Below are 17,019 nucleotides of genomic sequence, written 5' to 3' on the forward strand. Positions count from 1 at the left end.
CTGCTCAACAAAAATGTATGCTCAGCATTCAGTACGGATACAAGATAAAATCCTGCAAAATCAGAAACTTATCAGACTGTTACTTGAATGTATGTGTAAATATACCACATGAAGAATCTTAAACAAGGTCAAGCCTCGGAAGATTTCTTCAACACTAAAATCCCAGGTCACAAACATGATAATATTCTTGAAAACTTGAAATCTTAATACTTTATATATGGGCTACAAAATCCACCATAGCCATTTGCTTGCTTACATTGTCATGCACATCCAAGTTCCAACCCATGCATGACTTAGAACCCAGAAAGGAAAAATACCCAAAATAGAAAGTTAACTAAAGAACAGTTAGAACACATAATTTCCATTATGGGCTTGTTTTACCAATATCACTCACTCCAACTCCCAGCTTCAAATCAAGCTCCACATTTTCTTTGATCTCCATAACTTGGCTTCTAAGATGGGTTGGAGCCTCACTAAACAAATGAGCCACACAAGTCACCACTGAACATTTTCTCTTACTCTTCAAACCCTTAATATTATTTTTACCCCTAATCACTCTCTTTGCGTCTGAAGAAGAAGATGATGAGCAAGGTGAGGAGAGCGGAAACACTGATGGGATTTCAAAGTTGGTCCGAGCCTTTGCACCTCTCAGCCTCCTCGCCGCCGCGTCGTAAGCACGCGCCGCCTCCTCCGCCGTGTCGAACGTTCCTAGCCAGTGCCGGCACCTCCCGATTCGGTCTCTTATCTCCGCCGACCACCTTCCCCATGGACGCTTCCTCACTCCCCTGTAGTTCTTTTGCACCGAAAGGTTTCCGATACCCTTCTTGTGGTCGGCATCTTTTTTGGAAGTTTCGGCTGAACCGATACGCTCCGAACAGTAACCGAATTCCGAAATTTGTGTCGTTTCGCCGTTGGTTGGGACGTTACAACTCCTTTGGCTTCCATAGAGGACATGTTGGCCAACAACGGCCGCGATTCCGTCAAGAACCGGAGGAGTTTCGGTTTGGGACTCCGATTCTTTACTACTGACACCACAAATCGGGATTTCAGCCGACACGTTGGTATGACAAGGTGGGTTGAAGTTGTTAAGCTGGTTTGGGAACGAAACAGAAGAAACCGAGAAGTGTGTTTTGCTGAAAAAAGACTCGTAAAGAGAATTCGCCTCGGACAGAAACCGAAACGTTTCGGGTGCATAAAACGTTAACGGGTTATGACAGAACGGAACGGTAGCCATTGTCTTACTGTTCATAGTTGTGGTGAACGGAGAAAACGCGAGAGACATTAATGGAGGGTTTGTGAGCCCACAACCCCACGGCTTAAGAATTTATATATACAAAATAAAATAATAAAATAAAATAAAAATCCATTTTTAATATTAAAAAAACTCAGATTTTATTAAGATATTGCTGTCAAGTTCGATGAGACCGTAATCCCTCAGATTTACGTCATTGTCTATGCTTGGCAGGACGGGGATATATCTTTTAAAATGTCGATAGTACCACTATCATACTGATATTGGACTTGTCTGGTCAAGGGGCTGGCTGAGTAATTTAAGTTCCTTACAAAATGGGTTGAGTCATCATGGAAATGTAGAATTACGGAGTAGCCTCTATTGCTATGTCCACAAATTACTCCACTAAATAATTTTGCTCAGGTACTTGTTTTGTTTTATTTACGTAGACAAAGATTTGAAAAAAATGAGGTGTATACTTCGTACATGTGGCCCCAATACTTTGCAATAAGGAACTATTGCTTATGCACAAGGAGGCTCGACCTAGCCAAGCCCTCTAGGTGAAACACTTTCTTATTTTTGCATTGTTTTCTTTCTCTATTTCTTTTCTTATGTAAGTTATTTACATTACAAGAAACAACAAAGGGAAACAATGTAATTATGTAATGGATACAGAGATGTATGTCTGTTAATGAACATCTAACTATGTCCACAAAACTAGATTATATGTATTTTTTCTCGGTCACAAAAAATAGTCCAAAACCAGTTGATGAAAAATGATTTAGGTAGGATTTCAGTGGGTAGAAGAAGAATGGTTTGGGAAATCTTATATAATCAGGAATTTTTTGGCTAATTAATTTTATATGGTAGGATTTTTTTATATAGAAATTATGGTAGGATTTCAGTGGGTAGAAGAAGAAAAAAAAAATCTAATTTGGGTGGCTGGAATAGATGAATTCTAAAAGATAAGTGAGCTACTATTTAATCAGTGCGGATTTTATTGTACAATAAAGACTAAAGTACAAAATCAGCACTGGACTAAAGCCCAATTGAGACCCTTTATAGGGTCGCCTTTGCTCAAAACTTTATATATTTAGATGTGAAGTTCATATATCTAGTATGTGGTTGAATTGATCAAATACATGGATGAATTATATTACATCACAGAGAATTGTGGTTGAATTGTTGTTGACTTCTGGATAAATAGTCTCACTTTAATACTATGTTAAAGTTAAAATCATTCTAACTAAAAATATAGGAGAAAGAAACTGTTGGCACCCAAATTTCTCTCTACACCTGTTGTACTCGTACACCGTTACTTATTATAAATGTAGGGAGTGTAAAGAGTGTAGAGAGCATTCTAGAGGTTTCAAGGTTTATATTATATACCCCCACACAAGATACGTAGTCCATTGCATGGAGTCAATGAGGGTTCATCATGTACATAATGATTTGATGGGTTTTAAGAGTTTATGATCTCGAGACTTTGGATGGAGGGCAGTTAACGGCCGTTGGATTTAGTATCGGAGGGCGAGAAATGCGTCACATTGTGGTCAAGAAAAGATTGTTCGACTGATTACATCTAATTTGTGATATTATTTCTCGATTGCTTGCCTTAAGAGAAGACAAGTTCCGATGTTACGCAGGTGCGTGAAAGTGACCGTGAGGATGCAGGTGAAGAACCGCCATGCAAGAAGAAGATACCGTGATCAGGGATCTTGTGTAAAAATAAAAATAAAAGTTGACGATTGATATGATTTCATCATGTCAGTCAAAGGTTACTTGGTACCCACTAAAACGTTTTCATATTTTCCTATTGTAGCCTTGCGATGTTAGGTGATTGTCAGCAGATCCTACGGTCATGAGGTGCTACTGCAACTGCTGTATTTGTACATGAAATTTAATGGAATTATTGCCTCCATAATATAAATATACATTCTGAAGTTATCATTACATATATGTCGTCAGAGATATGCTCCTGGCTCATAGATAAAAGCAAATTGATGGCTGGGGACAAATCATATGGCATGCAATAAGAACACGTAGATGAACACGGTTTTAGAGGCCTTCTCAAAAGACATTTACCCAACGAAAACTTAGTTGCAATCAGAATACAAAAAGTTATTTCTGGCTAATTATACTATTTTATGTCAAAGTGTTATTATTTGTGTCATAGTGTTATTGGTTGTTGATAGCAAAATGATGATAACAGAAGTTTTTCTCCTATACCAGAGATACTAAAATGATATTTATCTTTACACCAGATGTCTTAAGTTCGATTATCTCATCTTTCAATAACGCTTGTATAGAAAGTTAGGTGGAAAAATAGGTTCATATTGATTAAAAAATATGCATAATTTGACTTGGACATCATTTGAAGAGTTGTGCAGGGTTTTTTAATGAAAGAAAAAAGGTTCAATTTTACTAAGACCCTTGAGATATTTGGCATAATTTTATAAAGGCACCACACGTTTCGTTTATTACACGAGAACTTTTTACAACATGGTATTGCAGTCTCATGAATATTTTTCTTTTCTGTATTTTAACAAATATGTTACGCGTCGGATATGAATGTCTAATTTGCAGTCAATGCATATATACACACAACACAAGACTTGAGGCTCTTCCCAACAAGATTCTATTGCCTGAGCTGAACCCTAATCCAACCACCTTAAAGAAAAGAAAAGAAAAACTATACAGTACTAGTGTTTGTAGGATAGAGATTTATAATTTCTATGCATATAAATCCACGAAAATTTAGGCTTTTCCCAACAAGGTTTGGTCACCTCACCTAAACCCTAATCCAATCACCAAAAGCTGCGTGCCTGTCTGAGGATATGCATGCATGGACAACATGGAGTTGATGCAACAAAAATAGCAATGGAGTTGCATTAAAATCTGCACGCAAAGGTCTATAAACCTAATAACGTTTCTCAGTTGAAGCCTTAAGGTCCCAATCTTTTCTACCTTATCAAACGTGTGCACAATGAGCACGCAAAGGTCACGTGAGAACCTCTCAGAACATGAGCTTTGGAATTATAAAATAATGCAAATCAATGTTTCTCATTTTGGTCTTAACCTTTGCAATAAACAAACCAACTTCAGAGGCCTTGTAGAAAACCGTGGATACAAAAAATTAATCGGTGGTCCATAAGGTGGACTATATTATCCTACCCAGAAAAAAACAGATTAGTTTATTTGAAAGTAAACTTTGAAGTTTGAAGTCAATCTTCTGCTTCTCGTTAATCTTCTCTCTGCCACACTCTCAGGCATACAGACGAAATGTGAATCTATTGAATATAAATTGTTGGCTTGTTTTGGGCAATACCCAAGGTGATGGTGTGTAATGAACTTATCGATGTTTTGATATTTGCAGAAACATTTGGTGGGAACAAAAGAGAATGTCTGTCTATATATATGACCCTAGGCTCACTCTATGTTATGTGTTTGAGAGAGAGAGAGAGAGAGAGAGAGAGAGATGTTTATAGAGAAAGGAAAAGATTGTTTTCCCAAGAGAGAGGAGGGGTGAAGCACGCGAGGGCTTTAGTGTTTTACACTCTTTGGACTGAGAGTTTTTTGTATTGCCATGAGAGAGAGAAGTGAAACATTTTCTCACTTGGGTTTCGAGAAAGAGAGAGAGAGAGTCAGTGAGAAAATCCCAAGAAGAAAGAAGACAAAGAAAGTGTGCTATCATGATATCTTTATGATTTCCTACTTTGGATTATTTTGTGTAAACTTGTGTGCAAGTGACTTTGAAAGTTTCATGGCTTATGGGAAATGTGAAATTGCCCAAGTTTCTCTTTTTTGGGTCAACTTGTAGAGGCACTTGTGAATATTCCTTATCGCTTGGTTTCTTTTTGGGTGAAAGTAGCTAGTAATGAAATAACTCGGGATGAATAGCGATCAATCTGGTTTTGGGTTGACACGAAAATAGATTTTTCGTGTGTGTCAAAGTGCGAGTTTGAGATCATTTATAAAAATTAGTGACTATTGCTAAATATTGTAGTAGTGGAATAAAAAGGCCATACGTTATGCTTTGTCATGTTGGTAGGTGTATAGGAGGTTGCTCCTTAGGCAGCTTATTGAGGCCATGTCATGTGCACAAATAAAAGTTGAGCCTTATCATTCAACACTTGACTGTCAAGAAGTCAAGCATTTCCCATATATAATACAGTACTAAATTGAACTAGAAAAACAGGTAATCATTTGAATAGGACAACAACCCCTGAAAATATATAAAATTCAATTGCGAGGACAAGTAGCGACCTTGCATGATGGATATATGTAAACACCATAAATGATGACACTAAGATGGATTATGACACTAATTATGAAGATAATGATGGGATTAGTTTTACTTGTGTTGTGCTAGTTGCAGGGCTAGCCAATGAGGAAGAGATTCCTTATGCTTCTCTTCCCTCTTCTCAACTTCCCTTAAGAATACCAACTTTGGATATTGTAAGAGCTTCTCTCCTCCATGGTACTCTTGCACTCTCATTTTGTGTTTCGTTCCATTAATTATGTTCGGTTACATCTTACTCGAAATTTTGGGATAGTTTCTACATGCATGTTGATATCCAAATTCTACATCAATTTTTGCCTAATATTATTAATTTCAATAAGTTTTGATCGTGGCAAATTATCAACTTCAGCTCCTTCATGCATGTTCATACTTATATTCTAAAGTTGACTTCAAGAGTTCATCGATATAGGGTTGGAGTGGATTCTCCATTGTTTGTTTTTTAACTTGCCCCTCACCACACCGGTCTGTGTATAAATTTGCTTTCTCATGTACTGGGGTGTGCGTACAGGAGGTTGGGGGAAGGGGTTTACACAAATATTCATTGGGTGTGTAGGGGTTTAGAACTTCTGCGCAAATTAATGGGTGGAGGTAGAAGCTCAATCAACTGAGCTATACCCCACTGATTTTTTGTTTTTCTGTGTTTTTTATTATTATTATTTTAGATACAAGCAATATATTCAGTATAAAAAAATAAAATAAAAAGATAAAAGTGATATTAGGGGAAGGGGGATTGGAGAACATATATTCAAATGCATATAGGTAATTACTCTTAACTACTTGAACAACTAACAAACCTCTTGCATTGATAGAGAAGTTTTAATGAAATACAATCATGTAGCAACATACATGTGGATACAAACTCCCTCTGTTTGTTTAGTTAATTATTGATAGTATGTATCATAAGCAAATCATTGTTATTTACAGTTGGTATATGTATAAACAATATATTCAATACGAATATTACTATTAATTCCACCGATTTTCAAACCTAGCCAAGGGGTGAGTTTTACTCACCTCAATAATGTTGATGTATAACCCTTTGAGCTAAAAGTCTTGGTGCCAAAGTTTTCTTTATGTTTGAATTTTCTATTTCAGTTTTATATGCTACTTTGCTGGGTGTAATATGAGCCTTTGGATCATAGTCCAAGTGGTCACTTATGTGTTATGTTAGATTGTGACAAGTGTAATTATCTCATAGGATGATAGGATCAAAGGCTAAGATTAAATCCCTGTGTAAATCAGTTAAGAGAAGCATCTCACTTCTCTCTTCTGATATACGAAAATAGATGAATAGAAAGGAAATATATGAACAGTAGCTTTCAGCTTTCTTCTACAGAGCAACGTTCTCTTTGTTCATCCGTTTGCTGATTTCCTTTCTCCCAAACATCCAAAACACTAAAAATAATGAATTCTAACATAGCCTCAGAGCCAGGTTCGATTGTTTGAGCTAGGCGTGTATTTATGAACAGTAAATCGGACTCATTTTTCGAGCTATTTTGAGCTAGTATGAAGATTGAAGCTGTGATTTCTTGGACCCAATGTCTAATATGGCAGGATCTGGAGCAGCTGAGCTTTGCACACCAGTTTTCAATGGAGAAAACTATGAGTTTTGGAGTATTAGGATGAAAACCATTCTGAAATCTCATGGATTGTGGGAGCTGGTCGAGAATGGGTTCAATAGCTCAGATCCGAAGAAGGAGAAAGAGGAGGCTACGGATACTGAGAAGTCTATGATGGCTCAGATTCTGATGAAGGATGCTCGTGCACTTGGATTGATCCAAAGTGCGTTTGATCGATTATTCCCAGGATTGTGAATGAGGAGACCTCAAAGGGTGCCTGGGATATTCTGAAGCTGGAATTTAGAGGAGATAAACAGGTAAGAAATGTTAAATTGCAAGGGTTGCGTAGGGAATTTGAATATACTCGCATGAAGGATAGTGAATCTCTATCTGTCTACCTTGTTAGATTGTTTGATATGTTGAATCAAATGAAGAGTTATGGTGAGGAATTATCTAGGGAGAGAGTTGTGCAGAAACTGTTGTTTAGTCTGCCAAAATCATATGATTCTATATGCTCTGTGATAGAACACTCTAAGGACCTTGAAACTCTGGAAGTTCAAGAGGTGGTTGCCTCCTTGAAGAGCTTTGAGCTTAGATTGGATAGGCACACTGAGAACTCTTCAGAGAGGGCCTTTGCTAGTCTGAATATTGAAGAAAAGAAGTCTAAGAATGAAAGTTTTTTGGAAATCAGAGTTTTCAGAAAAGTTGGAAGCCTAATGATGGAAACAAAGCAGCTTGTAAGCATTATGATAAGCTACATTATGGCAAATGCTGGTTTGAAGGCAAGCCTAAATGCCATGGATGTGGAAAATTTGGACATATGATCCAAGAATGCAATGGAAATAAGAATGCACATAGGGTGAATTATGCAAATGAGATGGAAGAAACTGGTACTTTGTTTTATGTGTGTAATGCTGCAACTGATGTGAAGGTAAATCACTCTTGGTATATTGACAGTGGTTGTAGTAACAACATGACAGGAGATGAGGGACTCTTAGTGAATATTCAAAGGGATTTGACCTCTAAGGTGAAGATGGAAACTGGAGAAGTAGTTCCAGTTGCTGGAAAAGGAACTCTGGTGATCAAAACCAAGTTGGGTAAGAAACACATTCATGAAGTAATACTTGTACTTGGTCTTGAAGAAAACTTGCTTAGTGTTGGGCAAATGATGGAGCATGGATACCATCTTGTGTTTGGAGGAAATATGGTGAATGTCTATGATGATCAGTCACTGGAAAATCTTATTGTGAGGGTGCAAATGACAAACAACAGATGTTTTCCACTTACAATGATGCCTGCAAGGGATATGGCTTTGAGAACAAGTGTTTCACACTGCTTGCAGACATGGCATAAGAGGTTGGGACACTTAAATGAAAGGAGCATAAAAATGCTTGAAAATCAAGGCATGGTTCATGGCTTACCTCATTTGGAGCAGATTTCAGTGGTTTGTGATGGTTGTATGCAAGGAAAGCAGCACAGAGACTCTTTTCCTTTGGAATCCAGTTGGTCCTTTGGAATTGGTTCACACAGAAATCTGTGGACCAATGAAAACAGAATCATTATCTGGAAACAAGTATTTTCTGCTTTTTACAGATGATTGCACTAGAATGTCGTGGGTGTATTTCATTAGAAACAAGTCAAGTGCATTGGAGTGTTTTAGAAAATTCAAGGCTATGACTGAGCTGCAAAGTGGGTTCAAGATAAAAAGCTTGAGAAGTGACAGGGGTGGAGAGTTTTTATCGGAGAATTTAACAGTTCTGTGAAGAATCTGCATTCAAAGGCGATTAACAGTGGTATACTCCTCAGCAAAATGGAGTAGCTGAGAGGAAGAATAGAACAGTGGTGGAAATGGCCAAATCCATGTTGCATGAGAAAGGTATCCTTTATGAATTTTGGGCAGAAGCTGTAAATACTGCAGTTTATTTGCTAAATAGATGTCCCACCAAGGCTCTCAAGAAGGTAACACCATTTGAAGCCTTATACTGGCAGAAAACCAGGAATTGCATACTTAAAAATATTTGGATCTCCTTGTCATGTGCTTATTCCTTCAGCTTTGAGGCATAAGCTTGAAGAAAACAGTCACAAATGTATTTTTGTAGGCTCTGGTCTCTGTGAAAAGGGATATAGGCTGTTTGATCCAAGTACTAGGAAGGTTATTCTGTCCAGAGATGTGCAATTTGATGAAAATGGTTTATGGAAATGGGAGAATGCTAGAGAATGAGAAATGATAGTTCTTGTGCCTACTGAAAACCAAGACTGTGCTCAAAGTTCAAACTTGGATACACCACTACAAATAGATGAAGAAACCACATTACAAGATGAACCAAGTCAAAGCTTGGATACACAAACACAAATAGATGAAGATACTACTTTGCAGGATGAAAGCATTGGTGGAAGTTCTCAAGCTATGGATCATACACCAAAGAAATGGAGAAGTATTAATGACATTATGGCTCAGTGCAATATGTGCATTGTGGAACCTGAGAATTTTGAAGAGGCTGATCTAGATGAGTCATGGAGAAAGGCAATGGAAGCTGAGTTGGAAATGATAGAGAAGAATAACACTTGGCAGCTTGTTGAAAGACCTTTTAATAAACCTGTCATTGGTGTCAAATGGGTCTACAAGACCAAACTCAATCTAGATGGTACTATTCAGAAAAATAAGGCTCGTTTAGTGGCTAAAGGCTACTCACAAAAGCCTGGGATTGATTACAATGAAACCTTTGCCCCAGTGGCAAGGTTAGACACCATTAGAACCTTGATTGCTCTTGCTGCACAGAATGAATGGAATATGTACCAACTGGATGTCAAATTTGCTTTCTTGAATGAAGTCTTAAAGGAAGAGGTATATGTGGAGCAACCACAGGGTTTTGTGAAGGAGAATGAAGAAATCAAGGTGTATAAGCTGAACAAGACTTTGTATGGACTAAAACAAGCCCCAAGGGCCTGGTATGATGAGATAGACTCCTACTTCAACAAAGCAGGATTCAAGAAAAGTCCTAGTGAAGCTACACTTTATATCAAAACTGATGAAGGGTCAGGTATTCTTATTGTCTCTCTTCATGTGGATGATATTGTTTATACTGGAAGTTGTGCAAAGCTACTTGAAGAATTCAAAAATGACATGATGAAACATTATGAGATGACTGATCTTGGACTACTCTATCATTTTCTTGGCATGGGAGTAGTACAAACAGATAAGCATATATTTCTTCATCAGAAGAAATATGCAATGAAAGTGATTGAGAAATTTGGTTTGAAAGGTTGTAAATCTGTGATAACTCCATTGGTTGCAAGTGAAAGGTTGTGCAAGGAAGATGGAAGTGAGATGGCAGATGATAGTGAATATAGGCAGATTGTAGGCAGCCTGCTATATCTGACAGCTACTAGACCAGACATAATGTTTGCCTCTAGTTTGCTTGCTAGATTCATACACAATCCTACTAGGAAACACATGAGAACAACTAAAAGAGTCTTGAAGATACATTTAGGTCACACTGGATTATGGAATTGAGTTTAAAAAGGGGAAGGCAGCTACCTTGATAGGTTATTGTGACAGTGGTGGCAGGTGAAGTGAAGATGATGTAAGGAGTACCTCAGGGTATGCATCCACTCTTAGATCTGGTATGTTCTCATGGGCTTCAATTAAACAAAATACAGTAGCTCTATCCACTGCAGAAGCAGAATATGTGAGTGCTGCTAAAGCAACATCACAGGCTAAATGGCTAAGGTTTGAGCTTGAAGACTTTGGAGAGGAGCAAGTGGAAGACACACCAATCTTGTGTGATAACACCTCTGCCATAGCAATGGCAAAGAACCCTATCTTTCATCAGAAATCCAGGCATATTAGCAGAAAGTTTCATTTCATCCGAGAGGCTATCCAAGCAAAGGAAATTGAGCTAATCTACTGCAAAACTGAAGATCAAATTGCAGACATCCTAACCAAGGCTTTATCCAAGGATCGTTTTGTGCATCTCAGAGATCTACTTGGAGTAAAGTCAGCCAAAGGTTAGAAGGGAGTGTTGATGTATAACCCTTTGAGCTGAAAGTCTTGGTGCCAAAGTTTTCTTTCTGTTTGAATTTTCTATTTCAGTTTTATATGCTACTTTGCTGGGTGTAATATGAGCCGTTGGATCATAGTCCAAATGGCCACTTATGTGTTATGTTAGATTGTGACAAGTGTAATCATCTCATAGGATGATAGGATCAAAGGCTAGGATTAAATCCCTGTGTAAATCAGTTAAGAGAAGAATCTCACTTCTCTCTTATGATATACGAAAGTAGATGAATAGAAAGGAAATATATGAACAGTAGCTTTCAGCTTTCTTCTACAGAGAAACGTTCTCTTTGTTCATCTGTTTGCTGATTTCCTTTCTCCCAAACATCCAAAACACTGAAAATAATGAATTCTAACAAATAAGCTACAATCTCAAGTGATGACTTTCAGGTCCTGTGCAGGGAGGAGCTGATGTGCTGAATTAGGGTTGTGGCTGGCATCTGTGTCTTGTTGTGTTTGTCTTTCTAGTAGTGTTATGGGACTATTTGATCATATCAATGTTCATGCTTGTAATTACTATGTACTTATGAACTACTTTCTCACAAATAAGAATCAAAGAGATGGATCTTATCCATCCATATCAAATCTAACAGCTAAGATGTAAATCCTCATGAGAATACCTACCACCATAACCATTACATATAGCTCTATGTATATAAAGATGCAATTGATAGCTTAACGATCGGACTGCGTAAAACAAAGAGGCATGCACAAACTAACATAAAACCCAGCAATAATGTACATGTCATATATGAAGCTAAATTTTCGACCAAAAAATACATGAAGCTAAAATGGTTATAGGTACTTCAACTTCAATTAAGAGCCATCGAAGACCGGCAAACATTCAAGCAAGACCTCAGCTGCATGCTCCAATTCTTGCTTAGAGATAATCAAAGGGGGCACAAGCCTGAGAACATTTCCTTTTCCTGCTGTTATTATTAGAAGACCCAAATTTCGACAGGCATCGACAAGTGGTGAAGCAGAAACATCTAGCTCTACCCCAACGATAAGTCCCGAACCACGTACTTCTCTCACGTGTGGATTTTTTCCCAGCATCTTTGTTAACAATTCTTTGAAGTACTGACCTTTGTTTGAGACGCTGGATAGAAACTCAGGCTTTGAGATTTTGTCCAAAACAGCAAGGGCTGCATTGCATATAAGCGGCCCTCCAGCAAATGTGCTTCCATGTTCTCCATATTTTATTGAAGCAGCGACTTTTTCTGTAACTAAAACAGCTCCTATGGGGAGACCTCCTGCGAGAGGCTTGGCCAGCGTCATTATGTCTGGGAATACACCATAAGCTTCATGTGCCCAGAGATAACCAGTTCGGCCTAAGCCGCATTGAACCTGGGAGTAGTTAAAACATCATAAGGAGCTTTTCAGCATCAGAATAGGAAAATAGGATGTCTATATCAGAGAAGGTTAAACAAAACAATAAACAACAATTAACTTTTAAAGTATTGATATGAGTTATAAATCCTAGGATGTGCAGAGCTTAAAAGTACGCAGAGAATATTTTACGTGGTAAAACCCCACCTATCATCCTCAGATATATCAGAAGTACTACGCACTTATAGAAACATTCATAATGTTTATAAACAACAATTTCCATAGCGATCTTCATCAGAAAGTGAAGTTAAGTTAGACATGTTTTTTGGGACTAGAAAACTACCAATGTACCAGTTTCTCCGAGCAATTAAGAATGATAACTTTGATTCAATATCAACTACCTATAAGGAAAACATGAGACTACAAATAGTATCAATCATGAAATCAATTTTGATCTAGTGTGGACTCTAAATGATAATGCCAAGCGAGAAACAATATCTCCTAAAACAAACTAATTTGACCAATGAAGTTTCATAACGGGAAAAGATAAAACTTAAATCAAAATAGAGTCAACTAGTAATCTCAAGAGATAAAATCTAATCCTATTAAAAATAAGTTAAGATAAAAATACTTTGAGTGAAAATAACTAATTAGAAATCTTATAATGAATACTGATTATGTCATGATTTACCTGAAATCAGTTTTTCACCAGTAGCGACCCCGAATCATCACAAGCACCACGCAAGGATAGGATATATCACAAAACTAAGTATCCCCAAAAGTATACATATATGATATATCAGAAACTAATTTAGTAAATAAACAACAATTTCCATAGCGATCTTCATCAGAAAGTGAAGTTAAGTTAGACATGTTTTTTGGGACTGAAAACTGCTTTCTCCGAGCACCAACTTAAATGATTATTGAGACAAGCTGAAGCCTACCTCATCAAAGACCAGTAGCGACCCCGAATGGAGAGGTTCAAGAAACACAGCAGCAATTTTGCCAGAATGAACTAGTTTTGTTGCAGCTTGTATATCGCCATACTCCAAGAAAGTAACTCCAGGCATGACAGGCTCAAATGGCGACCGATAATGCTCCTTACTCGTCAAAGCAACGGCCCCCATCGTTCTCCCATGGAAGCTGTTGGTGAAAGAAATGAATTCTGTTGCAGGCTCTTTCTTTTCAGGAAATGAGAATCTTTGAAACTTTCTTGCAAATTTTATGGCAGCTTCATTTGCTTCTGTGCCAGAATTGGAGAAAAAGACACGATCAGCAAAGGAGCAAGCCACCAGACGTTTTGCTAGCTCCACCTAAAGTAAGAACAACTGCCATATTCGTGAGCAAATTTCACGAGGAATAAAAATACATTTACAAGCGATGGTACTGAAACGCGGCGTCTGTCATTGAAAGTGCCCTCTGGCTGGCCCCTTTTTTTTTGGACAAGGAGATATCTACTCTGTGTGTCAAATGGGACAGGCCAGCCCAGCATGTCACGAGCCCAGCTCGTTTAAATTAGGCACGGCACAGCACGAGCATGAATAGTAGTGGACCGTGTTCACCATGGCAAGAAAGCTTATGTCGGACTGAAATTAAAAAATGAAGTCCAATGGACCGGACCAACCTGTGACCTAACATGGGCCGGACTTGGCCTGACATGAGCCTGACTTGGCCCAAGCCCGCTTCAAGCACGGCCCGTTTTAATCTCTGCTTTATATTGTATGTTGTGTTTTGTGTAAACAAAATGTAGCCTTTTTCTTTGTTGCAGTTAAACCAACTATCTTATTCATTTCCCCACATTTTTCTCTGCTGCCAAACACTATATATACAGTTATTTTAGTATATCATTACACAAAGATCACAACACAAGGTTAAATTTTAACATTTTTTTCTCTAAGATGTTAGTATGCCTCCTCTTTGGTTCTTCCTCCCCTGGTTTGCCGATTTGCTGCTCAATGTAGCCAAATGCTTGTTTATTTGTTTGTTTGTTTTTTTTCAAGAAAAGTTATACCATAGGCTCTATAGGGGTAATCTTGGGTAAATATTGAATTTCATGAACTTTTTAGGTGGTGGTGATGATGAACAAGTTTAGATTTGGAGTGCATTAGAATAAATAATGGTGATATCTTTTGTGGGTTACTTTCACAAATTGTCTTGTTGGGTTGACAAAACAAAGCCTTTGTTTTATTAAGTGCTATTTCGCAATAAACATATTATTCGAATTTTCAATTGTTCTCAAATTTTCTTAGCAATTAACACAGCCCTTGCATATTTTTTTTTTTTTTTGACCTTTTTTAAAATTCGATTAGGGATACATTGGCTTCCAAAATGAAAAGAGAGAATTTCAAATTAAATGGGCTAGTTCTTGGGCCTAAGCCAGATCCAGCTCGTTTCAATATGGATTTGGACTTTGAGTCAGATTAAAATCAATAGTTTTACTAAATGAACCAACACAACACCGGTCGATAAATTAAATGAGCCAGCCCAATCAAGTACAAATATGTTTAAGGCACGAATTTAAATGAACCAGATTGACCTGTTTGACATCTTTACTCAAACTTATGTACAACTAGCTTAACCCATGTACACAGGTTGGCCCTATATTATATATAATATATATATATTTTCGTTTTTCGGTTTTAATAAGAAAAATGACAGTAGAGATATAATTGCAATGAAGAATTCAATTGTGACCTGAGGGATGGAATAGTAGGCGTTGCTGACGTGGGTGAGCGTACGGGCTTGCTCTGTGACCGCCCTTATCCAATCAGGATCCCCGTGTCCAAGCGCGTTCACAGCAATCCCAGAATACAAATCCAAATACTCTCGTCCTTCAGGATCGTACAATTTACATCCTTTGCCACTGTACAACACCACGGGCGGCCTTTTGTACGTCCCCACCAGAACCCTCCCCTCCGCCTCCATCACCTCCTGGCTCCCCACCGCCACCCCTGGCTTCGATTGATCGGCCGTGCGCACGTCCACGCTAAGGCACGCACGTGGCGTGGCCGCATTGGCGGGGGCGAGAGTGCTTCGCGCTCCGGCGAATATTGGGGGTTTGAGAAGGCGGAGAGAAAGCATTTTGATTGTGCGCTTCGTTTTGTTATTGGAAAATAGAACCGCGGGTTCATATAGCGGTTTCTGGGAGAGGGGGAGATTGGGACGAAGTGATAATTGAGGAATAAATTTGATTCCGATGTGTGAGAGGTGGATGATGATTTGATTCGAAGGAATTTAAATGTAGGGGGACGAAAACGACGTCGTATGAGGCTGCGTGGGGTTAAGCAGCTTGACAACTTTGAGCTCAGGCATCTGGAATTTTCAGTTGAACGTTATGCTTTCAAAATAGATGGTATTTGTCTGGTTTCGAGAGAGAGAGGGAGGAAGGGAGGGAGAGGGAAACGGGCAAGGAGCGGGTCTTATTCGGGTACTAATTCGTGTCACTGTCTGAGTGGTCGAATTCCCATTTACGTTTAAGTTCGTATGGACCAGTAACCAAAAAATGCAAATTACGAACACATGATTTAGTCGGTTGGTCAAGATAGTGTGCACGTGCTTTTAGTAGGGGTGGACATTGGAACCGAAGAACCGATCAATCGAACCAAACTAGATTGAAAAAATTGAAAAAAATCGTGTTGACCAAAAAGTCAAACTCAATTAAAAAAACCGAACCGAACTGGTTTTATAACCCAACAAACTAAACCTAATCGGCCAAATTAAAAAATATATAATTTTAATATTTATTTATATCCAAAGATATATTTTTGATCTCATAATTAATATTTACCCAAGTTCAATTTCAAAACATCTTTCTTTTATAGCCTTAATATTTATTTTTGTATGAAATTGAATAATTTGTTAATTTTCAAGCCAAAAAAAGTATAAAATAATAATAATAATTCAGTTCAAAATTGAATCGGACCGAAATCGGTTCAACCCGAACTAGACAATTTTATAATTTTTTTGTTAAAACCAGACTGAACTAAATCGGGTAAATAGTACTAGATTCGATTCCAATTTGAGGCAAAAACCAATCCAAACCAAACCGTACTCACCCTTAGCTTTTAGAGCACTTTCGTTCATGATGTCAAAGGATAAGGGCAAGTAAGGACATACACTATTCATGTGAATAGTGATTTCCATATCCTTTTTTTATTTTGCTTTTTCCATCCATTGCTATAGCAACCCAAAGACAATTACTATTCATATGAGATTAATAATAAATAAATAAAAATTACTAGGTATGTATTTTAAAAAAATTTGAATTTTTTAGAATTTTTTTCAATTTAAAAAAAAAAATTATGCTGATGACATTAGCCTGATCGCCTTCAAGCAACAACTCAGGCTATTCATGCTTTCGGTCTTGCCTAAACTTTGTGGAGCCCACCATCTGCCCAAGCTGGATTGCTGCGCTGGAAATGGTTTTTAAGGCCTAGGGGGCCTTTTGCTTGGACTATGCTGCTGGGTGGAAATGCTCTTACAACCTTATTCGTTACTTTGTTTATAAAAAAACCAAATACATCCATACTTGGTTATTGTA

At 37.9% G+C, this 17,019-nt stretch overlaps 2 protein-coding genes across 2 annotated transcripts; both read right to left on the reverse strand.

Moving 5' to 3' along the window:
* Nucleotides 1-364: 364 nt before the first annotated feature.
* On the reverse strand, nt 365-1,270 carry LOC103328153 (Integrase-type DNA-binding superfamily protein). Its single transcript, XM_008230546.2, has one exon. The coding sequence runs from the start codon at nt 1,247-1,249 to the stop codon at nt 365-367; it is 885 nt and encodes a 294-aa protein (XP_008228768.2). The 5' UTR covers nt 1,250-1,270.
* A 10,532-nt stretch (nt 1,271-11,802) lies between these two features.
* On the reverse strand, nt 11,803-15,955 carry LOC103328139 (acetylornithine aminotransferase, mitochondrial). Its single transcript, XM_008230532.3, has 3 exons — nt 15,174-15,955; nt 13,424-13,792; nt 11,803-12,497 (listed from the first exon to the last, which is right to left on the reverse strand). The coding sequence occupies exons 1-3, from the start codon at nt 15,558-15,560 to the stop codon at nt 11,967-11,969; spliced, it is 1,287 nt and encodes a 428-aa protein (XP_008228754.2). The 5' UTR covers nt 15,561-15,955; the 3' UTR covers nt 11,803-11,966.
* Between the last annotated feature and the right edge of the window lie 1,064 nt (nt 15,956-17,019).

This window comes from Prunus mume, linkage group LG4 (genome assembly GCF_029339155.1).
Source record: "Prunus mume cultivar Tortuosa linkage group LG4, ASM2933915v1, whole genome shotgun sequence".
In the NCBI taxonomy this organism is placed as follows: Eukaryota; Viridiplantae; Streptophyta; class Magnoliopsida; order Rosales; family Rosaceae; genus Prunus; species Prunus mume.